Source organism: Sporothrix brasiliensis (assembly GCF_000820605.1).
Source record: "Sporothrix brasiliensis 5110 chromosome Unknown Cont16, whole genome shotgun sequence".
Classification (NCBI taxonomy): Eukaryota; Fungi; Ascomycota; class Sordariomycetes; order Ophiostomatales; family Ophiostomataceae; genus Sporothrix; species Sporothrix brasiliensis.
In genome coordinates this window covers 448,013-469,489 of record NW_024467135.1, presented here as the reverse complement: position 1 = coordinate 469,489, position 21,477 = coordinate 448,013, and the positions used below count along the sequence as shown (strand labels likewise).

Genomic DNA, 21,477 nt, shown 5'->3' with positions numbered 1-21,477 from the left:
GCTCTTTTTATGTCTGCTCCTGCGTCTGCTCCTGCGTCTGCTCCTGCGTCTGCTCCTGCGTCTGCTCCTGCGTCTGCTCCTTTTGCGTCCGCTCTTTCTACGTCTGCTCTTTCTACGTTTGCTCTTTCTTGCTCCTTACACGATTGCCCCTTCTACGTCTGTTTCTTTTTTACTTGCTTTCTTGCTCTTTCTACGATTCCTCTTTCCGCGGTTGCTCTTTTTTCGTTGCCTCCTTCTGCGTTTATTATTTTTTGTGCATAGAAAATCATGCCATGTAGTGTCCACTCCTTCTATATAGGAGAAAACCATGTCATATGGTGTCTGCTCCTTCTGTCACCTGTACTTCTCGTCTTTTATTTTACATGTGACTGTGACTTTTAGGAAAGCGCAACTGCCGTTCCATCCTCTTCTGTTTGTTTTGATTTTGCCCCGCTCTTTTGCGATTGTTTGGGTTTCCCACTTTTGAGAAAAGCAAAAAAAACAACAACATATTCTCGTCTCTTCAACAACACAATCTTCCTCTTCTCTTCAGCAGCATCGTCCCTTCGACAGTGTCGTCTTCTTTTCCCATCTTCGCTCTTCTCTTTTTGTTTTATCGCTGCCGTACGTCCTTCGCTGTGTCTGTCGGTAAGCTACGTTTTCCTCCTGACAGAGAATCTCTTCTCTCGTTGTCTTTATTGCCCAAGCCCGTTTTCGTATCTTTTTCCCCCACTACTGGCCATCTTACTTTGCCTCCTCATGGTAGTGACCGCACCGCCCTCCCCGCACAGTAAGTTACATTTACCCGTTCCCTATTACCCCCCTACCTGAACTAAATCTAACATGCGTTGTGTGTATAGGACATGGCTGATCGGTCATACGACGCGAAACGGGCCGCAAGGCTCGCTGCGCACCAAGCCAACATAGCAAACGAGGACAAGATCGCGAACAAAGTTTTATCTTTGCCCACTCAAAAAAGACGCGGGCCATTATCGAGACACCACATAAAGAGAGAGTACGAAAGCTTCTTGGCACTGTCCACCGACCCGCTTACGGGACCCATTTGCCAAGACGAAGATGAAGCAAAAAGATATTTTCAAAAGGGCAACCCCCCCTTTTCAGAAGCCGTCCTTTTCCGCTACTTTGAAGCAGTGGCCGTCAGCAGACAGGGATACCTCGACAAAGACAAACTGAGTGCCTGGACTCTCAAGTTGATTCTCATGCGCCTCGTCAACGCTGCCGCCGACGGTGGCAACCCAGTGCCACACACTACTATCAAGGCGGCAATGGAATACATTTACCGGTCCCTTTTAAGTCGAGGGTTGGCACACAACAACCAGAGAGTAAAGTGGACGCCGACGCCGGAGGACATCAATCGTTTGTTGCACTCTTTGTTCGACAAGAGATTCCTTTGTCAGTTGATGTCAACGCGAGACGCACTACTTATTGCGTTGTACATAAACTTGCATATTGATTGCGGCGCGCGTGCTGGTGAGCTCATCATCTCTTCAACCGGGAGAGTCAGGGACGAAACAATGAGCGAGGCACCAAACAAGGTCTTTACGTGGGGTAGTGTTGAATTCTTCGTCACTCGGCACGAGGGCGAACACTCCAACTCGATCATCGCTAGGCTTACATTCCACTCGACAAAAGGCACAACGCGAAATCAGGCCGGAATCAAGCGCCTGCCGCTACGACTTCTGCCCCCATGCAATGCTGCCTACGACTCCTTGTTTTGGATGGTCAACTTGGGTCTTATCGATCAAGTTTTCGTTGGGGTTACTACATGGGCAGATATCAATAGAATCCCTGCACACAAGGATGGGACGCCGCTGCACATCAAGGCGTCTATGAGAGACACACCAGTAAGTCCTTTATTTCTTCCTTTCTTCTGTCCCCTTTCTTTCCCCCCCCCCTTTCTCTTTTTTTCCCCTTCTTCTTTCTTTTCTTCTCTCTCACTCTATAGTACTCTTTTTGTTCTCCGACTTTGTCCAAACACTAATGTCCCTGGAAACAGATTTTCCGCACTGTCGCCATTGGGAACCAGTCCCGTGCCGTTTCTCCCAAACTGATGACCTACCCCAAAATGAGGGATATGCTCGAAAAACTGAGCAAGCATTGCGAATTGGGCCACTCCGTCCAATCATCCCTGCTTCGGCGGTTGGCGGCCTGCCAGCTCTCTAAGCTGGTGTCGGAGGAGGAGCGATGCTCCCGGCTTGGCCACAACGATGCGGACAATGTATATTGGGCACATTACCGGAACACCACATCTACCATTGACTTCCAAGGGATGCGACATAGCATGCCACTAAAGGACGTCAGCGTCATCAGCAGTGTCTTCTTTGGTAGGGGCGGTGCATCTCCGCCAACCTCTCTTTCGAAAGAGGGCATAGCACAGGTCTATACAAACGTCGATATCCGCGACATGCAGAATGCAATGGTCACGCTCAAAGATGATCTCGTGGGTTCATACGGCTCCTTGAAGCAGGCCTTTTTTGCCAATGACGATCTCAAGACGAAGTGGGAAAAGCACAGAATCGCATACAACTCGAAGGTCAACAACATGAAGGCGGCTGTTCTCCGCGCCGAGATAAGGAAATACTGGCTTGATTAGCATTCCGGCCAGCTGCATGAAGAGACGATGCCCGCGGCAGACGATGGCACAGATGCCCAGATTGAACAGCCTAAACAAGATGAACAGCATCAAGGTGACGGCCAACATGGAGAGGGCGTGGATAACGACAATAACGAATTCGCATTCCTAGACCCACAACTGTTCAAACTTCAAGCCAGTCAGGATAACGCAGAAGATACAAGCTACGAAACCGACTCGAGTGAAGCCGGCAGCCTGAGCGACGAGGGCGACGACGAGCAAGAAGATTTTCCAGGTATGAAAAAAAAGTCGACTTCCCAAGTTTTGGTACCGAGATGAAATAAACTGACACATATACTTGTTCTTTGTTTAGTCGAAGGAGCCTCGGGTTCTGGTGTAGTGCCGGCCAGAACTTCGAATCGCGAGATATTCAGAACCCCTGCTCCATACAGCCTCGTTGACGACACGAAGACTGTCATTATCGACCAGCCCGGCGAGACTCCCACGTGGGAGAGTTTGTCGAATTACTGCACGACTACATTCGGCCGTCTGCATCGTGCAGACATGTTTCTCCCTGGGCAAGAACCGTTACCTGGCACTTTCATCTGTCGCTTTTGCAACATTCACTTAGATGACAAGGAGACGCTCTCGAAAATTTCCAGCAGAATGCACGCAATGACCTGTTGCAGGGCCGCTCTATTCAAAAGCCAACTGGCAATACTGGAAGCTCAAGACGCCAACATCGCACACACATGTCTAGTGCCCAGCTTAGATTGGAGAAAATACAAGAAGCAGAGACCGCTCGCCAATGCCAACGGCGAGGCAAGAAGTCTACCAGTGCAGCCATGCACATGCGAGCTAGCAGGAAAAACATCGGCTTTCCTCAGTAAACACTATTACTCACACGGCCGCCAACTCTCGAATCAACTCTCGAAGAACAACGATAACGATGATTCACCACCGCAGTTCACTTGCTTGGCACACGAAAAGCCCGTTACACTTGCAGGCATATTTGACTATCGTATGCACCTGGTGATGAGCCATCGAGTATCGTCAACAATTCTTTCCGGTGCGGCGAACGAGATTAGCATGGATGCGTTGACGTATTTCTGCCTATTCTGTCAATCATGGGTCGCACGGGCCGAGACCCTCGAGAGCACACACATGGATGCACACATGGCAGCTGATGTTGCCACTTGGGTCGAACAACATGGAATCGCCGTGGTCCGTAACGAGCGCGCGGATCCATCGACTTGTGAATACGTGGGGTTCTGCCCATTCTGTCTCTTCGATAATAGGCTTGACAGTTCAGTACGGGTGTGCCAGTTACGTGGCAACGGGTCCCTCAAGAAGCACATTGCACGACATTTAATCAAGCTGCAAGGGCAGCAGGTGACGTGTCCCCTCTCAAGCCCATCTCTTTCCGGGTTCTCGCCTTGTCAAGAGACGAAGCCCATGAGTGCCAAGGACCTTCTTGGTCATCTTTCTGTCGACCACAAGATCAATGGGCCCATGGATTTTATCGAGTTGAAAGGCTCTGTCATACAGAAATCTGAGTCTTGGAACAAACACGACATGGATAAAACGAGGCGGAGGAATAAGGAAAGAAGCAGTGTTGATAACGACATAATTCAGCCGACCAAGAAAACGAAAGTGACGGATAAGACAGCGAAGAATACAGATAAGCGCCGTACCTCGAGTGGCAAGGCGCGCGCGCCGCTCACCACACTTAATGTAAACGCAATGCCAGGCCGAGTCGAATGAACGGAAGGGGGTGCACATCGCAGCTCGTGTGTATAGCATGGATTATGATAGAGATAGATTTCTGCAGTTCCGTAATTTTAACAAAAAAAAAAAATTATTTGCATTTTCGTTCATTCCCTCCCCCCGCAGTACTGTAGCTTTGATTCGAGTCACATTCAATTCTTACGTAGGAATGTAACAATTCTGATTTTTTACAATTCAACGACAACTTTTGAGCCACTAATCATAGTCATGTTTAAACATTTTTCAGGAATTCATTGCTACACAGAACATAAGAAAGAAATGTGCGTTGACCATTGTAGTCTATTTGTCTTGAGAGTTGCCGTCGTCGTGGTCGGCGTCGTCGTCGTCGTCGTCGTGGTCGACGACGCCGCCGACAAGCTCATCAAGCTCGTCGATTTCATCGGCATACTTGATGTTGGGACGCTTACGCAAGACCCGTTTGGAAGTCGCGGGTGCACCCTCATCCCCAGCATTAGACCCTGAGAAATTGTTAGTACTGTAAATCTCCTGCATTTGATTATAGATTGGATAACTCACGGTCCTCTGGAGCTTGGCCTCTCAGGATGGCGATCGCCCTCTGCACCTCCTCGGTAATCTCTTCCTTGCCTATGTCGCCCTCCTCGAACATCACAATGGCCCGCACAAGGCGGCGGAGTGCGAACGTGTGGTCTAGAGAAATGTCCACGCGTGTGGTGGTGGTCGTGAACAGGTGGTTTAAAACCGCTTCGAGGTCGATCTTTACATCGGCCTCAGCTTCTTGTCTGCTTATGGTGTTCTTTCTGCTTTTGTAGCCACGGTGTTTTGATTTTTTTTTGCGTTCTTCTGCGATTGTCTGCTGTAGCACCGAGATACTGTTGTCAAGGTTTTTGATCTCGATGTTTTGCCAATTCTTTGCTTGTTCCTCCATTATGAGAATATGTGTTTTGGAAATTAAGAAAGTGTGGAGTTGGGAGTGTGTTGGTAGCTCTAGAAAAGCTGAATGGTTGGTATTATGGGGTAGTTGGGCGGCTCTTGAAAATTATTAGTATGTGTGTTGGAGACGCCCGCGCTAATTTTACAGCAATTAGCCAGAAATTCCAAGTTTTGCACGACTGACAACACACTCACACACTTCTCACTTTCTTGTCACGCGTGAATACCGAGACAAAAAGTTACACACTTTTTTTCACGCTCGTTGTTTCAACGAAACGACTCAACCTCCACTCTCTCTTTATTTTCAAAGCGGCCCTGTCTTTATTCTTTCTCTTTTAATCATCGCAGTCTTCCTCTCACACACTTCTCATTTGAAAAGGCAAGCAGCGTTACGCTGTGAACAACGGGACAAAAAGTTACATACCTTCCTTCACGCTCGTTGCTTAGACAAAACGACCTGACCGACCTCCCCCCTCTCCTTATTTTCCAACCCTCCATTGTCTATCTTTTCGTTTTCATGGCCATCGTGCTTTCCTCCCTCGCTCTTGCCTTCCCTTCTCTCCCGTTCTTTTTACGGGTTTGAACTATGGCTGATTCCGACGGCTTGGGGGCCGTGGAGGACGGGTACAACGACGTGGCTCAGCGGAGCAATCAAGACAGTATGCGCATTGGTGAGGAGGGGCGAGTCCCGTTCCAGCGAGTTTACATGCTGGCGGTAGGCCCATCCGCAGCCGCGAATCCCCGCTACGATCCGAAGAAGGAGCTCCTCGTTAACGGGGCTAGACTCGCAAAAGGCAACGAGCTTTTGGAGGGCGAGCAAACCAAGATGTATCTAGAGGTCGGCATTATTGACGGCAAGGACCCCAACAAGTACCTCGGCACCGGAAAAGGCCGCGACAAATCGCGGGAAGCGGCCAGACGGCTGCGTGGAGTACAAGAGCGCGACGAAAACACAATGCGTGTTTTCATCCCTGTCACGGAACGCATTCAGACACAGACAAGATACTACGTCGGTTGCATGCCAGTCGACGGTCGCCTGACACCTCGACTAGTGTCAAGCAAACAGGTGTTCTTTTATCCAGAGTTTTGGCTGAACGTCGACACTCGCCTATCATCCAAGGACAAGCTCAAGGAACTCGGCATAGCATGCCGTACCCATGCTGCCAACATAAAGGAGGGACCGCCCCGTGTACAGACGCTCATTGTCCTGGATGATGACGAGAAAATCAAAAAAGCACATCCATCCATCACCACTGCGTCGGGGCATTTGGCCTCATACCTCGCTCTTCAGTTTTCGTTGTTCCAGGAGTCGAACAACGGCACCTACCTTACCAAAATGCGTGACACGATCGAGAAGACTGCCGGCATAAAGGAAGGATATGGGTGCGAGACAAGCTCAGAGGGCCTCTTCGCTTTCCTGGATTTTGAGGAGTCCCTCTCCGCAGAGTTCGCCACCCAAGCCGCTGCCGAACTCGAGGTAAGTTCAAATATGTAGTTTCAATACTATTTGTATCCATCTTCTAATGGTTATTCGTCGATTTTGCGACAAATAGGCTTCCGCTGGCATCTACATGACTAGCGACTTCCTTGCCGGTCTTCACTCCGTGCTTTCTGACATGGACGAAGACAAGCGATCCTTTCTAACGTCAAAAACCCTCCCGTTCTTCTTCGACTATTACAAAGAATTTGTTGGATCAGCAGTCACGAAAGCTGGAGTAGACCAGGCTGTCCGTGCTACGGCTATCCACGACAGAACAGGCACGCCCAGCATTTCCCTCCAACAGAGACGCAAGACCGACACGACGTCAGAGAAGCTTCAAGGGATACTGTCTATTCTCCATAAAAGCATCTCAACCCTCTGCCACTATTCAAGAGAGTCAAGCAACGCCACAACCAAAAAGTTTGGCGGTATTCTAGAGCGAAACACCACCGACGAGCTAATGGCGGACATCTCTGAGGCAATCGATAAGCCGCATCTTCAAGGCTTGATTTCCGAACTGTTTGCGTTTGAAGCTGAGGCTTCAGAAAAACCGATCAATAGAGCCGTTCAAACTATCGGGAAAGACATTTTGGAATACATCCAAGACCAACTGGCTCGAGAGAAGGACAGAAAAGGCACCGAGCGTCCTCGCGACGACGACAAAGAGGATGGCAAAAAAGATGGCGGGGCCCAGGCCAAGGCACAGAAAAAGAAGTAAACTCTTTTGCCCGTTTCGCTCTGGGCCCGCACCAGGACGGCGGCAGTGTCGAGCGGTGGGAGCCGCAGGGTTATGGATTGGGCAAAGTGTACGACGATGTGCTTAGCGGAGAATGGGAGAAACACGAGGCTCGGAATGCCGGCAAGCACGCCACCGCCGTTTACGACCTCCACTCAGGCCTCGGCGCCTGCAGCGTGTTCTGTGCGTTCCAGGGCTGGCTGAGCATTTGGGACGTCGGCCCGAGACAGGGCCGTAGCAGAGTGTAGACGGTGGCCAGCTTGGGAAGTTTTAACGTGGATGGCTTACTTTCGTTTGATAGAAAAGAAAATTGATATGTGAAATGCATTGCTTTTACTGAAACGTAAAAAAACACAATAAAAACCGATGGTCCATAGTAGAAACCCATTTGTTCAATGCAACGAGAATGAAAAACTACATCCAGCTTGAATGCTCTTTGAATATTCCACCCCTTTTAAAACACAGTTGACATCTCGATACTCCCGCCCTCGCCCTCTGTCTCGTTGGTAGGTACGTCGATGTTGCTAGCATTGCCCCTAGATATCGTAATGTCTTCTTGTTTGTGTTGGTTGGCTTGAGCAGGTTGGAGATTTGACCATCATAAGTGCTTGTAACGATCTTTGCTAATTTTAATCACTTAGAAATCACTGAGGCTTCACTTTCACTTGAGATCCAGCCAGTCCATTGCGCCGAGTCGAAGCATTTCTAAAAGCTGAAACTGTTAGCAGGCATCGCCTTCCTTCTCTTACGGAATTTCCATCACCTCGCCATTCCCCTCTTGCGTACTTGACCTCCTCCTCTACGTCTTTCATCATTTCTCTTCTTTGCGTTTCGTTTTCTTCTTCAAGGCATCGACGGTGTTTCGTGCGTTTACCTCTCCCTCTCTTCTTCTTTCATCTTTCATACTCACAGCACAGTCGCCAAACAGACCAAAATCCGCGGGACGCCGTCGACCTCGCGGGCAGCATGGCAGACACCAACGCCCGAAGCAGACCAGATGACGACTGGAGTGAAGCTGGAGAGAAACTGTTGTCGACAATCGAAGCTTTTGTTCGCGAGACACCCATGACAGCAAGCAATGATATCGCAGAACTTCTCGTCTCAAAGGTTACGAGCGGCACAGGCCTCCTCAAGTCGAAAGGACTCAAAGTCAAGACGATAAAGGCCAAGCGTAAACGGAGAGAAGGTGACGAAGACGACTATGACAATACCGACGACACGGACGGCTCATATTCGCCGGATACGGACAGCGAGGAGCCTGATACCGACGAAGAGGTCCAAAAAGACCACGTCTTTGGCGCCCAAGACAAGAGCAAGATCCTCGAGTTCCTAGGCAGCTTGACGCCCCTCATTGTGAGTTGAACAGCATCTGAATAAATGTTTTACTACATGCTTCCGTTTCTATCCCACCGTTGAACTAACACGGGCCCCTCTTCATCTTACAGGCCGCCAAATACGGAGACCCCGTTTCGATTGCCGCACTTTCCAAGGAGATAGAGACGTCAATTATCAGTCCCGGCTCACACCTCTTCAAACACCAGACAGTAGCTACTCATGCCATGTCGGAAGCTAGGAAAACGCTTTTCAAGGGCCTGATTCTCGCAGATCCGCCTGGTCTGGGAAAGACTCTGCCAACTTTAATGGCGATTGCAATGAGTGAGCGCGTTGGCCGTGGGCCGTGTGTTATCATAGCGCCAAACTCCTGCTGCCTGCAATGGATCAACGAAGCAAAGAAGTTCCTCGCCAAGGTAAGTAAAATGGAGGGGGCTGCCCGTTTAAGTTTGCTGGTCTTCTTCTTCTTCTTCTTCTTGTCAAGTTGTTACTAACCAATGATGTCTTACAGCCACTGAAAGTCCTTCTCCTCCTCGACGACGACGTCAACCCCGTCGAACTCTTCAAATACGACCTGGTTGTCACTTCATACAACAAAGTTTCTGCCGAATTCAGACGCCTAAACAACTACCGAAGCCGCCTAAAGACGTTTCGTGCCAAAGACAACCTCCCGCTCCCAAAGAGACCTGTTGTCACTCTTCTGTCTGGATTCTTCAATCCTCGTGACAAGCGGTTTGGAGAGTTTCTTGTCTTGGACGAGGCACACTACATCAAGAACCCGCGCACTTCGGTCCATCAGGCTGTCGCTGAGTTGAGAGAGTCGTTCGATACGTGTCTGTTGCTCTCCGGAACCCCTTTTGACAACACTTGGCGCGACGGATATGCCCTCCTACGTTTCCTCAAGGGCCACCCCTTTTCCACAAATGCCAAGTACATCAACACATTTTCCCAATACAAGAACAAGGCGAAGCAGCGCCAGCGCGCCCCCGATGGGGAGTTTATGCTCCGACTCATTCAGTTGTTTGGCGCCTGCATGCTGCGGCGGTCCAATGCCCTCTTGAAGAAGCTGTTGACAAGTGTCAAGTACGTGCCTGTCAAGTTTGAGCTCGACAAGGAAGAACTGAAGCAGTCAAACTCCTATTACGAGGACTTCCAGACGATCAACCGAATGCTGAAACGCAGCCGCAAGGCAGGTGGCCGGACGGTGGTGGCCCGCCCGGGGAAAAAAAGCAAAACTAAAAAAGAGCAAAGCCGGCTTGCGCTCTCGAAGTTAGTCAAGGCCCAGCAGGCTGCATGCCACAAAAGCCTTCCGAAGGTTTACCACATCGAGCACAAGATTTCTGAGCAGACATCTGGCGACGCGGCTGGACCCCAAGCCGTTGTTAAGCTCGACGAGGACGACCGCGCCAAATTGAAAGCATGGCTTTCCGAGATGCGAACCAATGACAACTGGCGGTCTCCCCGCGTCTCCGCCATCCTCAAGACGGTGGAGACTCACCAAGCGACAGACCCAACAGACGCTATCATCATTTTTGACGAGAGCGTCCTCTTCCTCTCGATTGTAGAGATTGCCCTAAAAGCTACGCAACCTGGAACCAACCTCTTCACCTATGATGGTCGTCTGGACGTAACCGAACGTGCCGCCGCTCTTCAGAGCTTCAAGGAAGCAACTGACCCAAAGATCTTGTTAATGAGCAGGTCTTCCGGTGGCGTTGGATTGAACGTCCAGTTTGCCAACGTCGTGGTTCAGTCGTGCCCATGGTGGAAAGCATCCTGGCTCGACCAAGCAGTCGGTCGCGTAAACCGCCCGGGACAAAAGAAGCCAGTTTTCGTTTACCAGGTCATTGCCGACAAATGTGACATCGAAAATCACAAGTTGGTGCAAAGCGAAAAGAAGTCGGCCATTAGCTCGGCAATCCTTGACGCCATCACAAAGGATGAGCCAGATCCAGATGCTGAAGACCAGGTGATCGTTTAAAGTAGACAAGACAGCAGCTACGGGCGTGGAGCGCTTTTCTGTTATACCATTTCTTTTTTCTCATCCTAAATTCTATTTGTTTTACGTTGTTTTTTGTTTTTTTAAGAGTCTTTTTCTAGTCCCTTTCGTGGCTGGTGGTGTGGCCACTGGGGGACAGCCCCTATTCTTTTGTCTTCGAAGATTTTTATTTTCTTTTCTTTTCTAATCATCATCATCATCGTTTTCTTTTACTTTTCAATAATACAAAACTTTATTTATCATACATTCATTCGTAACAAGAGAGAAGAGTGTAGTGTAATACTCGTAATCGCCCCCCTTTTATTCCTTTTCCCTATCTCGATGGACGAGCTTTGTCGACATCGTCGTGTCCGACCTGGTGCCCCTGCGCGAGCGCGGCAACTACATGTCCATGGTGCTGTCCGTGTACTTTGTCGGCCTGGCGCTCGGGCCCTATGTCGGCGGCGCGCTCGTCCAGCACGGGGCCTCGTGGCGCTGGGTCTTTTACATCAACCTGCCCGTCTGCGGCGCCGCCATGCTCATGATCCTGCTGTTTCTCAAAGTCAAGCCGGGGCGTGCCTCTGACGGTGCCGTCGATGCCGTCGGCGACACCCATGCCGACGACGCCGACCGCATGTGGCTGCTGCACAAGCTCGGCCGCATCGACTACCTTGGCAACCTGCTGCTCATCGCCTCGACCGTGGCCGTGCTGTACGCGCTGACCTACGGCGGCACGCGCCTGCCCTGGTCGTCCGCCCAGATCGTCGGCCCGCTCGTGGCCGGCCTCGTCGGCCTCGCCCTGTTTATGCTCTACGAGGCCTCGGCCACCCTCTGGCCCGCGTTCCCCCTGGCGCCGCGCGAGGCCGTCGTGCCCCCGCGCCTGTTTGCCAACCGCACCTCGGCCGCCATCTTTGCCGTCACTTTTATCAACGCCGCCCTCATGTACTGGCTCTTCTTCTTTTTGCCCGTCTACTTCCAGGCCGTCCTCGGCAGCTCGCCCACCCGCTCCGGCGTCCAGCTGCTGCCGGCCATTGTCATCGGCGTGCCCGCCGCCATTGCCGCCGTCCTGCTGCTGACCCGCTACGGCCGCTACAAGCCCCTGCACCTGTTTGGCTTCGGCGTCAACACCGTCGGCCTCGGCCTGCTGACGCTCCTTGACCAGGACTCGTCGACCGCCGCCTGGGTGCTGTTCCAGGTCGTCGTGGCCGCCGGCTCCGGGTTTGTGCTCAACACCCTGCTGCCCGGGTGCCAGGCGCCGCTGTCCGAGGCGGACCAGGCCGCCGCGACGGCCGCCTGGTCGTTTATGCGCTCGTTTGGCAGTGTCTGGGGCGTGGCCATCCCGGCCGCTGTCTTCAGCAACTACTTTGACCGCCTGGCAGCTCGGCCCGTGGCGCAGGGAGGCATCTCGGACCCGGCTGTGGCGGCGCAGTTCCGCAACGGTCGGTCGTACGAGGCTGCCACCGCTGCCACCATCCAGGCCATACCGGAGCCTGTGCGGTCCGAGGTGGTCGGCGTCTATGTGGCCGCACTCAAGTACGTGTGGCGGTACTCGATCATCCTGGGCGGCGTCTCGTTCTTTTTGGTCTTTTTCGAAAAGCAGGTCAAGATGCGGACAGAGCTGGAGACGGAGTATGGGTTGGACGACGGCAAGGACAAGAAGAACGAAAAGGCAAAGAAGGCAGACCTCGAGCTGATTGATGTAGCAAAGAACGGTGTGCTGGACGGTTAGTGAGGGATTCGTGGAAAGAACATCAATCATAGCCAAAATAATAGGCAGTCTCTGCACCCAAGTGCAATTCGAAAAATCATTGTAGATGCTTTTGTTAAATAGTCAAAAATGAATGCGCCTCTCTAGTGACATATTGAAAGAAAAATTAGAAAACGAAAAGACAACAAAGTGGTCGACAAATAATGAACGCAACGAAGAAATATGTACAAAAGAAACCGATCAAAGTAGGAATGGATATGCATAATGGTTGTCTTTGGGCACTGCCCGGAAGAGAGAAACATGACAGCGAAATCAACCAAATAAAATAAAACCAAACAAGTATGCGGCGCCTAGCACCCGAGATACCTCTCTAGTGGAGACCGCTCTCGCCTGTGGCGGCCATGTGCTTTTGGCACTGCACCATCATGTTGACCTGGTCGCTCATTTCCTGGAGACGGCCCAGCACTCTGCGATTGCCGTCGACAAAGTTCAGGATGGCATAGGGGATGCCCGTGTCGTCGCAGAACTCGCGCACGAGTGCCTGCACTTTGCGCAGGTTGTGCCGGGGCACGCGCGGGAACAGGTGGTGGACGGCCTGGAACTGCAGGCCGCCGTGAATAAAGTCCAGCCAGGCGGGGCAGTCGACGTCCATGGTGGTGCGCAGCTGGCGCTGCGGGAAGGACTCGGTCTCGCCCAGGTCGGAGGTGGACATGCCCCAGTGCGAGAGCGTGATTTGCACGTGCAGGGGCATGGTGATGATGTGCGAGACGAGCACAAAGACGACGCGGGTGGTCCAGTCCGGCAGGGTGCGCCACAGCAGACAGTATCCAAACAAGAACCAGTATGCGCTCATGGCGGCCATCTCCGCCGGGCGGATCCACCAGGCGGTGCTGCGGCCGAGGGCGGACGACTTGGCCGACAGGACGTGCAGCCACGACAGCAGGTACAAATTGAAGCGCGCGATGCCCATGATAGGGTAGTAGGTGTACTTCTGGAAGGGCACCATAACGTCGGCCACGGCGTCCCAGACAAACGTAAAGTCGTAGTAGGAGGAGCGCAGCGACTTGAAGAAGAGCGGACTTGTGGCGAACAGGGGCACGTTCTGGATGTCCGGGTCGTGCTCGGCCTGGTTGGTCACGAGATGGTGCACGTTGTGGCTGCTCTTCCACCAGCCGATGGACAGACCGCAGCAGAAATCGGCGATGAACAGCCCGATGAGCGTGTCAATGACAAAATTGTGCGTAATGGCGCGGTGGCCGGCATCGTGTGCGGTGAACATGATCTGGTGCCAAAACAGGCCCAGAAACACAGCTGACGTGACGTACCAGCCAAGGTGCAGCGTGGCCAAGAACAGCACAAACAGCGTCGTGTACCGGGCCATCTCCTTGGCGTAATCGCCGTAGGGGCAGTCGTACCAGCCCGCGTCGTGTATGCGCTGGTGCATAGCACGGTAGCGCTGGATGATGGCTTGTTGACGTGCAGGATCGACGGACGGGTAGGTCAGCGAGTCGCGCTCGACCTCGTGCTGGTTGCTGCGGTCGGCAAAGTCGTCAACAGTAGAGAAGGCAACGGCGTCCACTGTGTTGGTGTCGTTGATGGGATCAGCCTTGGCTTGGGCCTGTGCCTGCTTGCGCGTCTTGCGGGCAAACTGCGAGAGCTGGGCGCTTCCGAGACTGCGGCGGTTGACGCTATGCACGCCCGAGGCTGTCAGGAATGGCGGCAGCGCGATGGGCGTGGACCTACTCCCAGTGCCGACAAAGGTGTCGTCTGCAGTCTGGACACCCGACGACCATGCTGCCGAGGGAGGAGTCGGCAGCGCGCTGCACTCAGACAAGACATCACTGACACCAGTTGAGTCCTCTGTTAACGAGTCATCGGTATCACTGCTGCTGCTGCTACACGGCTCCTCGGCCGACGACTCTTCTGCCCGCAGCAGGGCCTCATCATCCTCACAGTCTTCGCCATCAACATCCGAGCAGTTACCGTCGAGCGGCGATGGTGGCGACACTGTCACCTCAGTGCGGCGGAAGACACCGCCGCGGATGGGCGGTTGGGCATGGGCCACCCAGGGCCCTGGGAGCTTGCGGCCGATGCGGTAGGCCTTGATGGTTTTGAGGGTAGAAGCGGAGTGGTACCTGCATGACGGGGAAATACGCCGATCGGCATCGAGTCAGCATTTTATTTATTTGATCCACCATGACCATCCAATGAACACCCTATTTGGTTATTCGATGGGATGGCACAAGAAAAGAAAAGAAAGAAAACCGGGAATGGATTTCGGTGTTAAGGGGAGGCTCCGGGAATTGTAATTTGCGAGGTGAGGCATGAATGGGTGAATTGACCCATCTTGGATCCTCTTGGTTCATTTTGGTTCATTTTGGTGTTTTTTTGGTGTGTTTTGGTGTGCGGGAGTGCCTGGACCAGGGGAGGGGAAATGGTGTGCTGAGAAATGCAAAGAAGGCTCGGATCGCTCGGATGCGCTGGAACGTGCTGCTGGGTGGCATAAAACGGCCTTAACCCCCCCACACAAGTAGAACCACAGCATCTGAGAACTGAACGTCCTTCAACCTCAAACCACAAACGATTTCGCCCAACTTGGACGATTCGAATGTTTATTTTCCCTGCGTTCTCTTCGGCTTTTTGGGAGTCTTGTCGCTCGATTCTAGTCTCGTCCTGGATTTTCTGGTCCGATTCCGCCCTTCACCAATACCACACGGACTCCAAATCCCGTCGCCCGCCTCCAGTTGTGTATGGATACGACGAACATTCAGGCCCGACAGCCAGAAAATCAGGACATGAGGAACCACGTATCGAAAGAAACGACGGACGTCCCAGACATGACGCACCAAGTCAAGTTTAGAAACCAAAGGAATCCTAGGAACCGACAACAAATCGACGCGACGACGACGGCGTACAACCAGAAGCGAAAGACGACAAAGCGAATGGAAGCGAATCAAAGCGAACGATAGAAAAGGAATCATGGGAGAAACATAAACATCACGGCATGAACGAGGTATGTGGGAGCCATATTTACACTTCAATCTCGTCGGTGGCATCCTTGCCAACCATGTGCAAGATGGCCAAGCGGCCACCGGGGTGGCGGTCGAGCCAGCTGTCGAGGCGCAGGACATAGTCCTGGTAGATGACAATGGTCTGGCCCTGGGCGATGCGGTCGGTGACCTCGTCGGGCTGGAGGATGCGATCACGGTCGACCACGACCGGTGTTGTTGCCGTCTGCATGGAGCTTGGGCTTGGGCTCGGGCTCGGGCTCGGTACTGTGGTCGAGGTGGCCATTGTGTTGATTGGGAGTTTGCGGTGAGCCGTACGTGACGGCTTGGGGAGAGAATGGGTTGGTTGTCGAGGAGGAGAGGAACCGCGGTCAGCTTCGGGGGCAAGTGCCTAGATGTCGAGAGAAGAGTCGAGTGACGTGCGTGTCCTCAGAGCAAGGCTCAGGGTCGAAGACGGGAAAGAAGACACGTCAAGTAAGTGGAGAGAAAAGAGCCGAGGACAAAGTTGTCTGGTCTGGGCTTGTCTTGTTAGAATCGAGGCCTGGCATGCGAAAAGGGGGAGGTGGTAAAGTAAAAGACGAGTGTCGGACAGACAGCCAGACAGCCAGACACTGAAAAGGGCCAAACGAGGACGGCGAAAAAATACACGTCGAGACCACACACCAGGCGAACCGGGCGAGGCAAAAAATATAAAAAATAAAAAATTGAGCAATTGAGCAATTAAGACAATCGCCAATTGTGAAACGACGTGGGTGGTTCTCGCCTGGGTATGTTCTGTTGGGGACGTTGGACGGCCTGGCTATTTGTGCTTTTTATTGTCGTGTTCTCTTTGGCTGTCTGTTTCTTGTTTTGCCTCTCCTTCTGTGTGCCTTATTTTGTTGTCTGTTGTTTTTGTTCTTCTTCTTCTTCTGCTCTCCTTTTTCGCCGCATGTGCATGTAGGAAGATACGTGACAAGGTGACCAGGGGAGTCACCAAAGAGAAACGTACCGAAAATGAAATTGGGGGCAGCCTGCAAGGCCAGACTGTTCACACTGCGATAGGCTGCAACCAAAGAACCAGCACTGCCAGGCAGAGAGGAGGCAAATGATCGTGAGAGAAATGGCGAGAGATGTGTCCCGTTTCTTGAGATTTGCCACAAACTTTGAAGAATAATGAGAACGAAAAAAGGGACGCAATGGACCTATTATGGACTTGGACTGGGGAATGCCTGCGATTGCGACTCTGGCGGGGAAATGGCTCGAATATGCGTGTGTGGGCAAGAGGAAAAAGAGATTGGGGAGGATGAGAGAAATAAACGGGGTCCAATCTCTGGATTGGGGGAAGAGGAAGAAGGTATTTGTCGAGGAAGAAGGGGGACAAACCGAGGATGGATTGGATGTTGTGGAAAAACGCTTTTGCATTTATTGCATTTATTTCGAGTTGATGCTGTTTGTGTTCTTTTTGCTTTGCCCTGAAGGTCTATTTTGGGCAAGAACGATGAGACGAGGTGGAAGGAGCGAAGGGGCAACATGGACAGCGACAAGAAAAGCGAGGCAGGCCGACAGACACGCATTGCACAAGACACATGAAAATACGGAGACGCCATGAGCTACGAAAGACGACAAGCGATAGACGAGATGAGGACGAACAGCCCACGTATTGCAGCCAATACGGTCTCACGGTATACGGAAGCGACGACTGCGAAAGCACGGTGGACAATACACTTTGGAAGGCGAACGGAGGGCTGGTCCGAAACGGCAAGAACCACAAAAATGGCACAAGGAAGGCGACCAAGGCAAGAACGTTCGAGCAAGTTACGGACAAAAGGTAGAAAGGGGAAAAGGTGGGAAGTGGATCGGGGCTACGTTGACGGGTGGGCATTGGGCTGTTTCGAAAAGGAAAGAGCGTTGGGAAAGGAGAAACCGAAAAAGGCATCTTACGAGGAGGCGAGCAGAGATGCGAGAGAGAGATGGCTCTTTCAGAAGGAAAGAGGCCAACGAGGGAAGGCGCGACGGAAAAGAGGCGCAGGGCAGCGCTAGAAAGGGAAAGTCCAGAAAAAGGGGCATCATTTACAAGAGACTCAAAACGGGCAGGAACGAGATACGACCAAAGAAATCGACCCTTTACAGAGTCTCTTTGAGCGGCTCCCAGCACTGCAGCCTTCCGCTTGGATTCTACCCGTGGGGGCATTCGTGTGAAGAGATGACTTGAACAGGTCCAAAGAGAAACGACGGTGTTATTTCTGTCGATGTTGTTGTCGATTGCTCGCCGACACCAGACGACACTGGCCAGATTAGGAAGGGACGAAAACGGTACGAAACGGTACGAAACGGTACGAAAACGGTACGTTACAACAAAGAAGACGCTCTACGTCGTACGTGTCGCAAAGCGCCGTTCTGCGCCCGGTGGATATCCACGGCCTTGTTTTTTGTGGAATTTCTGCTGCTATTTCTGTGGTCTTTGCCCGTGATTTTTGTCTTTTTGTGTCTCTTTTCTTGGTCGCTCTTCAGCTTGATTTTCGGTTCTTCGCTCGTATTGAGTCGTTATTGGCTGCCTGCTCCAGTTCCTGAAGACGAACACTGGGGGTTCCAGCGGGTTCCAGCGTTGTTCCTGGCGCGGGGCCCCTGTTGATTGGTCTCTTGGCTGCGCTAGTCTCCGTCTGGAGCGCGAAAGCAAGTGGCCATTCTCGAAAGTCGATAAGTCCATTTCATCGACGAAATACGACGAGCAACATGGCTCTTTGGCTCGTCGCGGTCGTGTCAGCCGGCGGGATAGGGGTCGGCGGAGTCGTTTGACGCGGCCTCCTCGACCTTTTTCCTCTTCCATTCTTTGTTCTCCAGTCTCCAGCATCTCGACTCCTCGACTCCTCGACTTCTCGACTCCTGACTGTGACGACTCTCCAGCTCTGGAGCGTTTGGGTCGTCTTGGAGCCGGCTCTTCTCTGTGCCTTGCTTTTACTTGGTTCGAGAGTGGCCAATTGAACTGCTGGTCGTCACTGGGGCCGTTCCGCCTCGCCCCTTGCAGAACCAGGCATCGTCGTCGACTGATGTACAAAGTACGGAGCAACTTTGTCGTACGCCTTTCTATTTTTAAGGGCTCGATCTCTCCGTCAGTGTACAGAATACGGAGTATGAAACACGCCTGCGAGAAAGCAAGTGAACACAGATAATGTCTCTTTCTGGCCCGGTCTTCTTTTGTCCTGCTGTGACGGCTCCACAAAGGCCTAGACGCGGTCCTGTTGCCCCAAACCACAGCCCAGGCGTACGTATGCGCGCTCGGCGCGGCACTCTTTGGCTCTGTTTAACCAGGCAGACGTGTAACAAAAACGGGCCATTGCTCTCCACGTTGGTGGCCATCTTCATTCTGCGGGCCAAGCCAGGCCCTGCATCCATTTGTGGATCATCGTAGCGTCGCAGTCGACTGTTCCGAGATCCAAACGCAGAGTTTTCGTTGGCCCCCTGGCCCTGGATCAGCGGTCCGGTTCAGCACTTACACAGTCTGAAAATGTATTGATGTGCGACGAACGGCGCTAGAACAGGCCCAGAAAACACCGAGACGCCAGCTAACAGGCAGACAGGGTCCGCTAGGGACAAGCCAATTTACTACTTCCCTTTTCAGTCAGTGGCTTCTCAATAATACAACTACAACTTGTGCTTGCGGCGTGCCACGTAATACTGGCGCATCATGCATTCTCTCGGGCGGCAACTCTTATGGCACAAGTGATGTCGGGGTCAGCGAGCGCCAGCCTCGACTGGCCCAAGCTCTAGCATGCAGAACGGGATGTACGTCGGTCATGCCTTTTGGATGGCAACTGAACTTGCCAGAGCGCGGCGACTGAAAAACGGTGCGATATCCAGGGGGTTTCTTTTCTTCGCCGCAGCATCTTGGCTGCGCAGTCTAGATTGGTCGCAGATTGGGAGGAGGCTGGCGAAGGCGAGACCAGAAATGGAGCGCATTGACCATTTTGGCTTCTCTCTTACGGAGGTACTTCGCTGGGACCCATGGCATGCGCTTGACAGAACAGGAGTTTCGATGAAGCTATCACGAACAAATTGCGTGGAAGTAAGAAACAAGCAAACCTTGCGAGTAGGAAGAGTATGACATAACGCGTAGAAGGAGGAGTAGACAAGAATACGCAACAACGACGAACCGAGCAGAACGAACCACTCCAGGGTCCATCGAGCGACAAGACGCGTTCGTATACGAGAAACGGCCAGTCAGGTCATTCGACATACGCAAATAGAAGTCCGATTCTCGATCTGGCCGGTCCAAGCCCACGGAACCGTCCGTTTGTTCCTGCAGCGGATGCAAGGTACAAAGTACGGACTACTGCAGGGCCCAAGTGAGTAAAGCATCGGGCGTAGTTGCAAGCTGCAGGCTTCCGTTTTCATGAAACACATTGTGTGCAAGGCGAGGACCAAAAGAAAGCACCACGGTCTTAACATAATACGCCTCGCCTGGGACGTCGATGTGCAAGCGGACCTGAATATTTCCCTTCCGGTCCCTGACAACGACAAAATGAAATGAGAGTCACCAAAATAGCAGCATCGGGCGCAGATGCAATGTTTCCAGTGGTCCTGTTTTGCCACGACTTGGAAAGCTCGGCCACCTTCCATGTCTCAGCGCAACGATGCTTGTCGTCGACCACATATCGTGCTTCATATGCCCGTAGAGACACGAGTTTGTGCAACGTCGCGTTTTCGTGTCTGCATATGTCTGACGACGTGTGTGCTGAGCGCGGTGTAAGACATTTCGTCTCTTTGTCCAATCTTCGCTTTTCGTTCTGGGGCGCGCACCGAGTTGCCGCCAACATTTTGGACTTGCACTTTATCAGTTATATTGAGTCTGTTGGCCGCTGGCTTCTCGCTCTTCGTATCGTGTCCGGTTGGCGAGGTCGACTCGTCCGTCTGCACAATATTACCCCGGATCGCTTGCTTTTATCCAAAATGGCCACCCTCGGCGTCGGTGAGAGTAGGCAAATTGCAGAGTATATGTAAAATGTGGCAGACGAGAAGAAACAGAAAGAAATGACGCTGCCTGGTTGCAATTGGAGTCGTTTCCTGCGCCTTACTGCAGCTGTGTCCTCTCATTGGACCTGCATGGCCGGAGCATCGTCACGTTTTGTTTCCCATCTGCATCTCGACGACGGCCCTCAGACGGCCCTCCGACAGTGTTGCTTGGACTCGTAAAGCTCGGTACGCTTTTCAACATGGTTCCGCCTGTGCTTGTCCTCTTCCTATCAGCTGCCGCCGGCGCCGTGGCCGTCCCAGCAGCCGTGGCACCTCCTCTCCCCACAACGACCTCCACACCCCACTGCTACCTCCATGTCACGGCCAACGCCGGCGACTCCTGTGCCAGCATCGCCGCCGTGTTCAACTTGGACGTGGCCGCATTCCGACGCATGAATCCCGGCATCGACTGTGCGCAACATCTCAAGGGCACCTTTTGCGTGGCAGACGGGTCGAGTGGGGGCGTCGAGACATCCGAGACATCCTTACCATCCCCACCATCCTCACCATCCTCGTCATCGCCACCGCCATCCTCGTCATCGCCATCCTCTTCAGCCGTGCCGCCCTCGCCTCGCCAGTCCTCCATCACGCCAAACTGCCGGGCGTGGCACAAAGTCGCCGCGGGCGACACTTGCAACGGCATCGAGTCGACGTTTCGTGTGTCGGACGCCAGCTTCAGAGCATGGAACGGTTTTTTGGATGCCGACTGCACGAATCTATGGAAGGACTACTACTGCTGTGTCGGTGTGCTGTAAACAAGTCGATGGATCTTCATGGTCATGAGAAAGTGGGAAAGAAGCGTAAGCGAATCGAGCAACTTGTGAATATAAGTTTGGAGTTTTTGACATTAAAAAAACGGTCCCTTACATTCATGATTTTATTTTCATGTTGTGACAGAAAACGAAGTCCAAAAGCAACCAGAAACATGCCATTCTTGGTGGAATTATTCAAAAAAATGTAAAACATCAATAAACAGAAACTTGAATACGGTCCAATCA

The 21,477-nt window shown here is 52.4% G+C and overlaps 8 protein-coding genes across 8 annotated transcripts; 5 read left to right on the top strand and 3 right to left on the bottom strand.

The window, feature by feature from the left end:
- Positions 1-1,514: 1,514 nt before the first annotated feature.
- Positions 1,515-2,593, top strand: SPBR_04321 (uncharacterized protein; the record flags this gene model as incomplete). The annotated part of the gene is made up of 2 exons (XM_040762604.1): positions 1,515-1,844; positions 1,997-2,593. 2 exons carry the CDS (start codon positions 1,515-1,517, stop codon positions 2,591-2,593), a joined length of 927 nt encoding a protein of 308 aa, XP_040621431.1.
- A 2,046-nt stretch (positions 2,594-4,639) lies between these two features.
- On the bottom strand, positions 4,640-5,246 carry SPBR_04464 (uncharacterized protein; the record flags this gene model as incomplete). The annotated part of the gene is made up of 2 exons (XM_040762747.1): positions 4,640-4,818; positions 4,877-5,246. 2 exons carry the CDS (start codon positions 5,244-5,246, stop codon positions 4,640-4,642), a joined length of 549 nt encoding a protein of 182 aa, XP_040621430.1.
- A 591-nt stretch (positions 5,247-5,837) lies between these two features.
- SPBR_04208 (uncharacterized protein) lies at positions 5,838-7,449 on the top strand (the record flags this gene model as incomplete). Its single annotated transcript, XM_040762491.1, has 2 exons — positions 5,838-6,728; positions 6,805-7,449. The coding sequence occupies 2 exons, from the start codon at positions 5,838-5,840 to the stop codon at positions 7,447-7,449; spliced, it is 1,536 nt and encodes a 511-aa protein (XP_040621429.1).
- Positions 7,450-8,433: 984 nt separating this feature from the next.
- Positions 8,434-10,777, top strand: SPBR_04120 (uncharacterized protein; the record flags this gene model as incomplete). Its single annotated transcript, XM_040762403.1, has 3 exons — positions 8,434-8,820; positions 8,913-9,215; positions 9,311-10,777. The coding sequence occupies 3 exons, from the start codon at positions 8,434-8,436 to the stop codon at positions 10,775-10,777; spliced, it is 2,157 nt and encodes a 718-aa protein (XP_040621428.1).
- A 403-nt stretch (positions 10,778-11,180) lies between these two features.
- On the top strand, positions 11,181-12,503 carry SPBR_04266 (macrolide phosphotransferase k; the record flags this gene model as incomplete). The annotated part of the gene is made up of 1 exon (XM_040762549.1): positions 11,181-12,503. One exon carries the CDS (start codon positions 11,181-11,183, stop codon positions 12,501-12,503), a length of 1,323 nt encoding a protein of 440 aa, XP_040621427.1.
- A 349-nt stretch (positions 12,504-12,852) lies between these two features.
- SPBR_04170 (delta8-fatty-acid desaturase) lies at positions 12,853-14,623 on the bottom strand (the record flags this gene model as incomplete). The annotated part of the gene is made up of 2 exons (XM_040762453.1): positions 12,853-14,583; positions 14,618-14,623. The coding sequence occupies 2 exons, from the start codon at positions 14,621-14,623 to the stop codon at positions 12,853-12,855; spliced, it is 1,737 nt and encodes a 578-aa protein (XP_040621426.1).
- An 889-nt stretch (positions 14,624-15,512) lies between these two features.
- SPBR_04517 (uncharacterized protein) lies at positions 15,513-15,776 on the bottom strand (the record flags this gene model as incomplete). The annotated part of the gene is made up of 1 exon (XM_040762800.1): positions 15,513-15,776. One exon carries the CDS (start codon positions 15,774-15,776, stop codon positions 15,513-15,515), a length of 264 nt encoding a protein of 87 aa, XP_040621425.1.
- A 4,903-nt stretch (positions 15,777-20,679) lies between these two features.
- SPBR_04479 (uncharacterized protein) lies at positions 20,680-21,234 on the top strand (the record flags this gene model as incomplete). The annotated part of the gene is made up of 1 exon (XM_040762762.1): positions 20,680-21,234. The coding sequence occupies one exon, from the start codon at positions 20,680-20,682 to the stop codon at positions 21,232-21,234; it is 555 nt and encodes a 184-aa protein (XP_040621424.1).
- Between the last annotated feature and the right edge of the window lie 243 nt (positions 21,235-21,477).